General features: G+C 41.7%; 2 protein-coding genes across 3 annotated transcripts in view; one reads left to right on the top strand and one right to left on the bottom strand.

Moving 5' to 3' along the window:
• Nucleotides 1-6,469, bottom strand: part of LOC129717935 (aminopeptidase N) — a 31,961-nt gene extending 25,492 nt beyond the window's left edge. Inside the window, exon 1 of the mRNA XM_055668229.1 lies at nucleotides 6,320-6,469. The gene's annotated coding sequence lies outside the window, so the exon portion shown is untranslated. The remainder of the gene's footprint in view (nucleotides 1-6,319) is intronic.
• The window catches only part of LOC129717919 (uncharacterized), a 56,354-nt gene extending 48,257 nt beyond the window's left edge, over nucleotides 1-8,097 (top strand). Inside the window, exons 3-5 of one of the 2 annotated variants that reach the window (XM_055668217.1) lie at nucleotides 4,922-6,749; nucleotides 7,095-7,680; nucleotides 7,775-8,096. In XM_055668217.1, the coding sequence (XP_055524192.1) occupies nucleotides 4,922-6,293 (1,372 nt within the window). In that variant the 3' untranslated portion in view covers nucleotides 6,294-6,749; nucleotides 7,095-7,680; nucleotides 7,775-8,096. Of the gene's footprint in view, nucleotides 1-4,921; nucleotides 6,750-7,094 lie in introns of both variants that reach the window. The other variant, XM_055668209.1, reaches the window with a different exon arrangement.
• Nucleotides 8,098-12,224: the final 4,127 nt, after the last annotated feature.

Below are 12,224 nucleotides of genomic sequence, written 5' to 3'. Positions count from 1 at the left end.
CCGAAGCAAACTCCTCCTGGGCCTGCAAATTTAAAGTCCCATAAGGAGTTCCCAGCACTGCCAGGAACATCTCAAACCCCAGTTGTTCCTTTTGCACTCCCAGTTGATGAAACAAACTCTGGATTAGTGAAATTTTCTTACATTGTGGACTGGATTTTTGAAAATTTCAATGTACCCGATCCAATTAAAATTTTTCTTACAGCATTCCTCCCAACAGTTAGATCATTTTTGAAGCAGTTGACTGCCCAATGGCCCCTCCTTGCAGCGATTGTATCCTTCGATGCCTAATTCAACTGCGTATATGAAGGATTCTATCTCTGTCTTACAGTGGAATTGTAGAAGTATTTTACCAAAAGTTGATTCGTTTAAAGTTTTGATAAATAAAAACAAATGCGATGCCTTTTCCCTTTGTGAAACTTGGCTTACTTCAAATATTGATCTCAACTTCCATGATTTTAATATTATTCGCCTTGATCGAGACACCCCATATGGAGGAGTACTTTTAGGGATTAAAAAGTGCTATTCTTTCTATAGTATTACCCTCCCCTCGATTCCAGGCATCGAAGTTGTCGCATGTCAAATGACAATACAAGGTAAAGAGCTTTGTATTGCCTCAATATATATTCCTCCCAGAGCACAGGTTGGGCAACGGCTGCTCTTTGATTTAATAGAACTTCTTCCCTCGCCACGTTTGATTTTGGGAGACTTCAACTCTCATGGTGTGGCTTGGGGTTCCCCTTACAATGATAACCGCTCCTCTTTAATCTATAACCTTTGCGATGACTTAGACATGACTATTTTAAACAACGGCGAAATGACACGTATCCCGAAACCTCCAGCGCGCCCAAGCGCTTTGGATCTATCCTTATGTTCGACGTCGCTACGGTTGGATTGCACATGGAAGGTAATCCTCGATCCTCACGGTAGCGACCATCTGCCTATTCTTATTTCAATTACTAACAATTCAACTCGCATGCGACCAATTGTCATTCCGTATGACCTCACACGGAATGTCGATTGGAAGTTATACGAGGAAATGATTTCAAAAGCGGTCGATTCGATTCAACATCATCCACCACTTGAAGAATACAACCTCCTCGCGGGCTTGATTCTCGACGCCGCGTTGCAAGCCCAAACGAAGAAATATCCCGGCGTAACGATTAAAGAACGGCCTACAACTTCGTGGTGGGACAAAGAGTGCTCCGATGTCTACACGCAAAGATCCGACGCGTTTCTGGCCTTCCAGAAGGGAGGTATACCCGACGACTATATACGGTATTCGGAGCTTAATACCAAGCTTAAAAGCCTGGCTAAAGCAAAGAAACGCGGATATTGGCGTCGGTTCGTGAACGAGACATCGAGGGAGACATCGATGAGCACTCTTTGGAACACAGCCCGAAGAATGCGGAATCGCGTAACGGTCTACGAAAGCGAGGAGTCTTCAAGTCGGTGGATATTTGATTTTGCCAGGAAAGTATGTCCGGACTCTGTTCTTGAGCAAAACATTGTTCGCGATGCGTCTCCGGGCCACGACGCGATAGAATCACCTTTTACGATGGCAGAATTTTCAGTTGCCCTTCTGTCCTGTAACAATAACGCGCCTGGGTTAGATAGAATCAAATTCAACTTGTTGAAGAATCTACCCGGCAATGCCAAGAGGCGCTTGTTGAACTTGTTCAATAAGTTCCTGAAGCAAAACATTGTACCGCAGGATTGGAGGCAAGTGAAGGTGATCGCCATCCAAAAACCAGGGAAACCAGCTTCTGATCACAACTCTTATAGGCCTTATAGATGGAAAAAATGATACTCCGTCGTTTAGACCACTGGGTCGAATCAAATGGTCTACTATCAGATACTCAATTTGGCTTCCGCCGTGCCAAAGGGACGAATGATTGTCTTGCGCTGCTTTCTACAGATATTCAGCTGGCGTATGCTCGCAAAGAACAAATGGCATCTGTGTTCTTGGACATTAAGGGGGCTTTTGATTCCGTTTCTATTGACATTCTTTCGGGTAAACTTCACCGACAAGGATTTTCTCCAATTTTGAACAATTTTTTGCACAATTTGTTGTCCGAAAAGCACATGCATTTTACGCACGGCGATTTGGCAACTTTTCGCATTAGCTACATGGGTCTTCCCCAGGGCTGATGTTCAAGCTCCCTTCTTTACAACTTTTATGTAAATGACATCGACGAATGTCTGGCAAATTCATGCACGATAAGACAACTTGCAGACGACAGTGTAATCTCTGTTACAGGAGCCAAAGCTGCCGATTTGCAAGGACCATTGCAAGATACCTTGGACAATTTGTCTGCTTGGGCTTTACAGCTAGGTATCGAATTCTCTCCGGAGAAGACTGAGATAGTAGTTTTTTCTAGGAAGCATGAACCTGCTCAGCTTCAAACACAATTAATGGGTAAAACGATTTCTCAGGTTTTGGTACACAAATATCTTGGTATCTGGTTCGACTCTAAAGGCACCTGGGGTTGTCACGTGAGGTATCTGATGAAAAAATGTCAACCAAGAGTGAATTTTCTTCGTACAATAACCGGACAATGGTGGGGAGCCCACCCAGGAGACCTTATAAGGCTTTACCAAACAACGATACTGTCTGTTATTGAGTACGGGTGTTTCTGCTTCCGCTTCGCAGCAAACACACATTTGATCAAACTGGAGCGAATACAATATCGTTGTTTGCGTATCGCCTTGGGTTGCATGCAGTCGACCCATACGATGAGTTTGGAGGTCTTAGCTGGAGTACTACCATTGAAAAACCGCTTCTGGAGCCTGTCTTCTCGCATTCTTATCAAATGTGAGGTCTTGAACCGTCCTGTGATTGAAAATTTTGAAAGGTTAATCGAACTTAATTCTCAAACCCGTTTTATGACATTGTATTTCAATCACATGTCCCATAATATTAACCCTTCTTCGAATATTCCAAATAATGTCGACTTATCAAATACTTCTGATTCTACTGTGTTTTTCGATACATCCATGATAGAAGAAACTCGTGGAATCCCGGATCATTTACGCGTGCAGCAGATCCCCAAATTTTTTTCCAATAAATATCGAAACATCAACTGCAACAATATGTTCTACACTGACGGATCACTTCTTGATGGGTCCACTGGCTTCGGTATCTTCAATAACAATTTAACCGTCTCCCATAAACTCGATAATCCTGCTTCTGTTTACGTCGCAGAATTAGCTCCAATTCAGTACACCCTAGGGATTATCGAAAAAATGCCCACGGACCATTATTTCATCTTTACGGACAGTCTCAGTTCCATTGAGGCTCTCCGATCGATGAAAGATGTTAAGCACTCTCCGTATTTCCTGGGGAAAATACGGGAACATCTGAGTGCTTTATCCGAAAAATCTACTCAGATTACCTTAGCGTGGGTCCCTTCTCACTGCTCGATACCGGGTGATGAGAAAGCGGACTCTTTGGCTAAGGTGGGCGCAACAAACGGTGATATTTATGAAAGACCAATTGCCTTTAATGAATTTTTTGCATTTGTACGTCAGAATACGATCATCAGTTGGCAAAATTCTTGGACCAAGGGGGAACTGGGAAGGTGGTTACATTCCATAATCCCCAAGGTATCGACGAACCCGTGGTTCAAGGGGTTGGATGTAAGTCGGGATTTCATTTGCGTGATGTCCCGGCTTATGTTCAATCACTATAGATTTGACGCGCATCTCCGTCGTGTTGGGCTCGGGGAGAGTGGTATCTGTGCCTGTGGTGAAGGTTATCACGACATAGAGCACGTTGTTTGGTCATGCCCTGTACACCGTGACGCCAGGTCTAGATTAATAGCTTCCCTGCAGGCCGAAGGTAGGCAGCCGGCTGTTCCTGTTCGTGATGTCTTGGCGAGCCGTGACCTATCCTACATGTCCCTTATATACGTTTTCCTGAAATCCATCCACGCCCCAGTTTAATCCTATTCCCTTCCGCCTACATCCAACCAAACGACAAGAACACGTTAAGACCCCGGATCCGGAAACAGCAATCAGACCCGCACGATACTCTCAAGGCCCGATGGAAACAACCCAATATGCCAGTCCGTAATATCTTGGCCCAGCAGCGGAACAAATTTAATATGCTGCTTACCTATGGCAATGAAAACCATCAAACAGCAAACCTGTGCTTTTAATGCAAAATATTCTAGCTTTAAGTTAGATTTAGTTTCAGCTCGTAGTCGGCAGCGAGGATAAAAAATTTGCTTTTAGTTATTAAGATACTTTGGAGTAAGCTACCAGATATAATTGGCGCCGTTAAACATTGAATTGTATTTGTGCCGTGTCAAATAAACTATAGATGAAGAAAAAAAAAGCCTATGAAAATAACTAAGCAGACATTTGACTAGGAGTGGTAAAAGAGCTTATTTTAAATAAAATCACGGCAAGTCACTATATTTCATAATTTGATTTCACGGGTAGAGATAATCGAGCCATGAACGAGAATTTATTTGTTTTTAATCGTGGCTTTTTTCGATTTGTTCAGACATTACCGAGTTTAGAAGGTACTGCAGAACAAAAAAGGGTTCAGTTTTTTTTTATTCACTATAAATATTTAAAGTAGTTGACATCTGAGCAACTCGGGAATATTGGCCCTATTATTCAATAAAATCGAACCTCTTGAGTCGATGCCTCCTTTGCTCGATGGTCCCGCATAATAACTATAGGCGTTGTTTGAATCCTTGTTCAAAAGTTTCAATTTCGTGAAGACCGTGTTAAAGAGTAAATTAAATCTCGAGTTGTACAAAAAATTTATCATTGTAATGAAAATTAAGAGAAAAAACCCTCGACTGTTTCTAAAAAGAAATATTATATTTTTCATAGTAAGAAAACGACTCCAATCATGAAACATCACCACAAATCTGCAACTGATGCTCTTTTTCTCGTATTTTGTTTTCAGATTGATAACCGCCGATGAATCGGAGGCCGACATAATCAAGGAACCAGGGCTCGAGATAGCCAGTTACATTCCAACCGTTCTGTTGGAGAACATACTGCTGCTGGGGGAAACAGTGGCGAACGACACCATCGACACGAAACCGTTCCGGGTTGTGGTGACCGTTTTTTTCAACGATCGCATCTTCCGGGAGGTTAACAACGGTTCAGTTTCGAGAGCAAACAGTAAAATTATTAGCATCACCGTACCAGGGTTTGGTTCGGATTTGCCCGGAGAGCTTCCGATATTTTTCCACGATACCGACACGAATCGAACCAGCAGCTGTGGGTACTGGGATTTTAATGCTAACGAGGTTGATGCGATGCCAGCCTGGTCCCAAAGGAGATGTTATCTGGCGGAGGAGACCAGCGACGTGTCCTTATGCAAGTGCTCTCATTTGACCTCGTTTTCCCGGCTATGTAGAGATATTCAGTACATCGAAACTGTAGGCGTATCACAGAAATTTATCTGTGATCAGGCGAATGTTGTTTTGGATGTAATAACCGCGATTGGGTGCACTTTGTCTCTACTAGGTGTGGCTGGAATTTTCGTAACCGCAGCTTTGTTCCCTTCTTGGAGAGCTACTGCCAACTCGAAAATATTACTTCAGCTTTCAACGGCTATCGCAATAGAAATGTTCATCGTATTCCTGGACGGACCAGATATTGACCGGGACAAAGAAAGCAGTAGGGTACAATGTACTTTACTTGGAGCAGCTTTTCATTACATTATTCTCGTCACATTCATGTGGATGCTGATCATCGGTTATCTGCAGTTTATGCGCTACATAAAAGTCCTCGGACGATTACGTCCGTCACATTGCATTTTAAAGGCCTCTATCCTGTGCTGGTGTTTGCCACTGCTTCCTGTAGTACTGTTCGCAACACTCGATTACACCCATTACCACAAACAGAACAATTCGACCGACATTTGCTATCCCCACGGCCCGGCACTGTATTTCGGCTTGACCCTACCAATAAGTATGATCATCCTAACTAACGCAACCTGTTTCCTGCTGATCATTTATAACGTTAACCGTATCCCGGACAATCTCCAGCGAACCACAGACAAACGGTTAACATTTTCACAACTGAGACTTTCTTCGTTTCTATTCTTTCTTCTTGGACTTCCGTGGATTTTTGGCATAATGATCACTGCCGGAGCGGGAAGCCTAATCTCCTACCTATTCTGCCTAACGGCGCCCCTTCAGGGCTTCATACTTTTCATCTATTTTATAATCATGGATCCCACCGCGAGAAAGCTTTGGTCCCTTAAGCTGGTAGACTATCAGTGCAGTAAAACCGATAAAAAGAACATCGACATGTGTCACAAATAAAATGAATTTCACACAAAACTACATACTGTTGGTGGTCACTTTCAGCTCCCTTAAAAAAATCACTTTAGAAACTCCACTATCCGAAAGAACTCCGGTCGATCCTGTCTGGCAGGCTGCGAATCTCACTGAAGACTGATAGTCGCACTTGGAAGGTGGTGACGGACTAGGCGAACAGTTTTTTGATTGGAAAAGTTTGTGTGATAAAAGTTGACGGAATTATTCAATTAAGCGAGCATTGCGGCTATGCGAAATTCCGAATACCGAGTCGTCAGTGGGATGCTGTACGAGAGTGTACGAGTACGAGAGTTATTATCCAATTTTAAGCCTGTTCCACTGCGCGATTTGCTTTCCCGTGTCCATCAGTCGTGGACGGCCGCCGAGAAGCGTGGCTCCCACCACCGGTTAGACCCGTGATACAGATTCTGTCATTAGAAAAGTCAATCAGCGGGATTGAAAGTGGGTAACTTTTTTCTTTGTATTTCATTTGTACTTCAACAATCAAAGCTTGGAGGTGTAGTAAATTATTATTAAATTCGTTTCGTGTTTTTCTTAGGAAAATGCGGTTTTGTTGTCATTCTAAGCCGTCCGTTTTTTCGCCATTCTGAGCTCAATCTATTAGTGTTTCTTATTTTTCCACTACAACTGTTATTTTTGGTTTTTCTGAGTTTCATTTGGGATCAGTTTTCACTGCATTCTGGCCGTGAGAGGCATTTGTTACTATTCAGAACTCTATTAGGACTCTTTTCTCTATCTTCACTGAGTTTCAGAAACGTTTTGATTTATGGCTTTTGATTTTTTCAGGCTGATTCTTTCCATACCATTTTGAGCTACATTAGAAGAATTTTTTAGCTATCCAGCTTTCCACGAGCGGTAATAAAGGATAGTGAGGGCAACCCACCGAGACGATTCAACGAATAATTGTAACAGGTGAAAATGCCGTTAAGCCAAGAGTGCCGCGATTTACGCGAATAAATATCAAAATGATGAGAGAAGAGTCAAATAAAAACCTTGAATTAGTTAAAAGCGGTACTCTCAGAAATCAGACGTCGACGAGATGCACCTAGTCGCCACCAGGAGACATACTCCATAAAACGACCATGGGGGCGGAGGCGAAAAAACCTCTGGAAATGGGGGCGTAATTAATGGGTGAACCGGTGGAGAGCGCCAAAAATCAAACGCCAACCATCGTTTGGATCTCACTAATCGACAAAATATCTAGGTGAAAGGTTGTACGATAAACGAACTCAAATCAGGAGTAAAGCGACAGCTATAGTTTGCTATTGTTTGCTGAAAGGTTTAAAAGAAAAGTTAAAGCTGAGATTAAATAGGAAAAGAGAAGTTAGGAAGTGAAGTGAAGGCATCGTGAAATAAGAGACTGATTTATCAGGTGCGTAACTTCTTAAAGACAATCAACCTCCAACCGACGCCCAAACACCATTTTGTAATTACCCCCTCCCCCTCCCCCCTCATTATGCCCTCAGGACCTCATGTTCCTGTTTGAAAGCTGTTGGAACCCAGCTTCTTAACAAGCATAGTTATCCCTACTGGAGTTAGCCAGTTCCTCGGAGCACCGCGACAACTGGGACATCGGGAAGGCGAGAGGCAACAGACTTCAGGCAGTGGCAAAGCTTGGAAGTAGAACGAAAGCAGACGTCGAAGAAGGGGCCCCGAATGCTAAAAAAGTGAAGAGACGAGGTAGGAGATAGAGACTAAGGAAGTTGGAGTGGCAGACGAAATAAAAGAGTTGTTTGAGACGAAGTTCAAGTGTTTAATTTGACCAACACACGAGAGCCGACCCTGAGGCGGTGTAGAAGGGAGTCTCAGCATTGCTGGCTCTACCGGCCCGCTAGCTACATAATGGATCAAACTATGTCAAATTCCCCTGGTGGGTTATGCCTACTATCCGCCCTTACCGCTCGAAGAACGCTGGATTCTGACCTCAGTTTAGGATATTTTTTTACGCCAGTGAGCTCAGTTAGAAACTTTTCTAGCTTCTCTGAGGTTGAGATAAATTTTTTCTGAATTAAGTTTGGATCATTTTTTGAGGTTTCTAACTTGAGGAAACCTGTTTCCGCTATTCGCAGCTAAGTTAAATATCTTTTTCATACTTTTATTGAGCTTTAGGAACCTTTCACTCAAGCTTAATCATCTAATTTTTTACCGTATTTCCGCCATTTTCAAGGTTTTGCAGTCCTGCGTGAAATTCAAGAACGATTCAGTGATTAGTTAAGAATATTTTCTCTACTATTCTAGACTTAAGATGCACTTTTCAGCCATATCGATCTCAATTCGAAATCATTCCAATTTCGAAGCGTTCATTCGCTTTCCTCAGCACAATTTGGGATCATTTTTTATCGTTTTCTAGTTTTGAGTTTTCTTGCATTTGAGACCTCAATTCGAAATCTTTCTTCTTATCTTCTCTAAATTTTCCGTGTTTCAGGCTATTCTAAACTTAATTCAAGAACCTTTTAAGTGTTTTTCAGCTTCAAAATACATTTTTTTACATTCCTAATTCAATCGGGGAATTTCGTTTTCATATTTTCTACGCTCCTGAAGCACTTTACATTCGTTAGACAAAAAAAAATCGGTCGAGAAAAGCAAAATGCATCCGAGGCCTGAGAGACCGAAGATCATAACGTTTGTTTAGAAAAAAATGAACGAAAAATGCCAATTTTTAATGGGTGGCTTCACACGCACTGACGAAACAACCCATACAGCATCAATCATAGTAACCCATGAGTCAACAGAATAAAAAATAGTGATAATGAAAACAGTAAAGCTTTTCCGCTCAGAAATGTGCACGTTCAAAGAACGGTACCCCGTCCGCGTCGAAAACGCAAGATATGCCCATTCCGGCATTTACCACATCTTGGCACTATTGGGCCGATTCCGGACGGCCTTGAGCGACAAGAAGCTCAAACGGATGCCGAGGGAAAACTGGCTAAATTGCTGCGTGCGCTTGGCCGAGAGGTCGTCGTAACCTGGCGAACATCGGCATAAATGTCAGCTAGCGGCAGTCACGTCCATTAGTCTCGGAGCGGTGGACAGCGACGCAGCAGCAGCGGTTGAATAAGATGATCAAGTCGATTTTCCCGACTAAACGCGACTGGTTGCGATGGACTCACTCTGAAGGGCAACGACTGGCAGGGCAATTCGTATTTTGCTTCCCCCCCAAAGGAAGTGAGCTCCGATGTGAAGTTCAATTCACACACCAAGTTTCCCAACAACGTGCTGCCGTGGCTGACAATTAACGAGAAGAGGATAAGCCGCTCTTATTTCGCACTTGATCGTAAATGGGGAAACTTTTAGTACGAAGTGCCTACCGGAAATTGCGTAGCTAATCAAGAAATACCATAACGGCGAAGACGCAGTGTCCTGGTCGAATTTGGCGTCGGCCCGCTACTCGAAGCGATCGTTGGAGGAGATGAAGCGGCTGAATATCTATGCGCTACCCAACTTGGTAAACCCGCCCAACGTTCCCCAGCTGCGTCCTAACGATAATTTCTAGGTAAACATGAAACTTAAGATCTATTTTAACGATTTTGTCGCGATATCTGAAAAAGAATTGATAATACAACGAGGAAAGATCTCAAAAACTCGCCACAAACAAGTTTTCGTCCATCATGGCGAATGTTGCCGGAAGGCCGCTTGCAAGGACGTACCCAAGCAACCAAAAGTTCTAATTTCACTTAACACACGAACTTAGAAGTTCACATAAAGTTCAGATTTGGTTCCGTGGAACTTTCTTGCTGAACAACAGGATACATTACTCACAAACCGAGCTTCATTCTAAATAAAGTACCGTCAAAACCTGAAAGCAACTTAAAAGTTCATGAAAAGCTGCTTGTTCCCCTTTATTGGAACCTTAAAGTTCACAAAAAGTTCACACGTGAACTTCACAAACCCCCGGAAATTAAAGTTCGGTTAGCATTTTATCCGTACTTTTAATCAGCACGAAAGTTCAGGAGAAGCTGCTTACTACTCTTCATTAGAACCTTAAAGTTCACATAAAGTTCACAGGTGAACTTCACAAACCATCGGAAATTAAAGTTCGGTTAGCATTTTATCCGTACTTCTAATCAGCATGAAAGTTTAGGATAAGCTGCTTGTGCCTCTTCATTGGAACCTTGAAGTTCACATAAAGTTCACACGTGAACTTCTAAGCCGCCGGAAATTAAAGTTCGGTTAGCATTTTATCCGTACTTTTAATCAGGAGAAGTCTATGTCGTACTTTATTTCCACTTCAATGTTCATGCTAAGTTCCGACTCGGCTTTGGCGAAAGTGAAGTTTGCTCCACGATTAGTGACGAAAAATGGGTTTTTCAAAAACAATAAAGAATAGTGGTTTATTCTATTATCATCGGATTTTTTTTCTAAATAAACGGTAAAAGGTAAACAAAGTTATAATTCCAATAGGTGATATTAGGGTGTTTAAAGGCTTTCTCTACCTAAACACTTTCTTTTGTTATCTTACAGGAAATCAATTATGAATTCAGATCAACAGAAAAAATAAACCGGATGTAAGCTGTGAATTCCCGTTAGACAATTGTTTGCGCGTGATGTTTTTAACCCTTAGCATTTTGTCAAAACATTGGGTGTTTTATACGTTCGGCCACAGCATGATGTTGCCGGTTCTGGAGGTCCGAATCCATTTCTCGGACACCACCGAGAGTTTTCTATGTCACCAGCGACTCGTTTCGACTACGACAAACAGCATATCTATTAATCTAAAAAGTTTTTATCGATTTTGATCATTTATCATATTTTGTATATACTGCTTACCAGAATAAATGTTCAACAAACGTTTAAAAGGAAAATATTGCGTACAAAACCTTTTTCAATTACATTACCAACAAACTGCAGTCGAATCAAAACAAACTAGAGAACTGTCAGGCTTAAGTTCAGATTGCGTTCCGCGTGTACTTTTTCTGAACTTGAAAGATCAGAAAAAGTTCCGCGTCAGCCTTTTCTGAACTTCCTAGTTCGCATGAGGTTCCACCTGTACTTTATCAGAACTTTCAAGCTGAAAGAGAGACCCGGTATGTTCCTAGCAATGAACGTGTAGGTAACGAAGAGAAATCAGCACATCGAGTAAAATCGATGCTGATCTCATATAGCGGGAACGGAGCAGTGGTATGATTCGAGTTCGAAGCTTGGTGTAGTAAGTTGCAAAAAAAAAATGAAATTTAAAATAAATGGAGCCAGGTAATTATTCTTCTGATCTAGATTTCTTCAGTAAATGATTATCATGGGATTATACCAACTCGAATAATGGGTGGAAGGGAATTGAAAAATTGCAAATTGATTTTCATTTTAAGTTTTTTGAAGTTTTCTTTTCAAGCTGAATAGCGCGCTGTTCAGCGACTTATCCGAACTTGATGTGAACTTTCTAGTTCGGTTTAGAAGCTGCTTTGCATGCTGCTCGTAGTTTATTCAACTATTGCGAACTTGAAAGTACGGTTAATTACTTAAGAATTGAGCTGAATAGAATTCTATTCATGATCGTTAGATTAGCTGATTAGTCTATGAATTCTACTTTTATCCGAACTTTTGGTTACTTGGGTAGAATATTTTTGCAAGTAAGCTGAACCTTTCATGGAAAATTCATCAAACTAAATTATCTATCTTAGTTTTTTTATTTTTTATCACCCACCGAAAAAAGTCTATTTTTTAAATGCAAACGTAAATTAGCGTTTTCTTCACATTCTTTGCTCAATTAGGAATTAGGAATTTTTGTCATGCTTCTAAAGCGTTGAACAGTACATGTAAGCACCCATGAAGACGATAAGTAAGCGTTGAAATTTTCATATTGTAGAAGTCATAAATGAAAAATTTATAAAACTTACAATGAAGTCCGCGTCAAAAAAATCACGTTGTAGAAAAATTAGGATTTAGGCCCGGTCCATAATGGGTGAAAGAGCTACCAAATCC

The sequence above is a fragment of the Wyeomyia smithii genome, chromosome 1 (genome assembly GCF_029784165.1).
Source record: "Wyeomyia smithii strain HCP4-BCI-WySm-NY-G18 chromosome 1, ASM2978416v1, whole genome shotgun sequence".
NCBI lineage: Eukaryota > Metazoa > Arthropoda > Insecta > Diptera > Culicidae > Wyeomyia > Wyeomyia smithii.
This window is presented reverse-complemented; position numbering and strand designations above follow the sequence as displayed.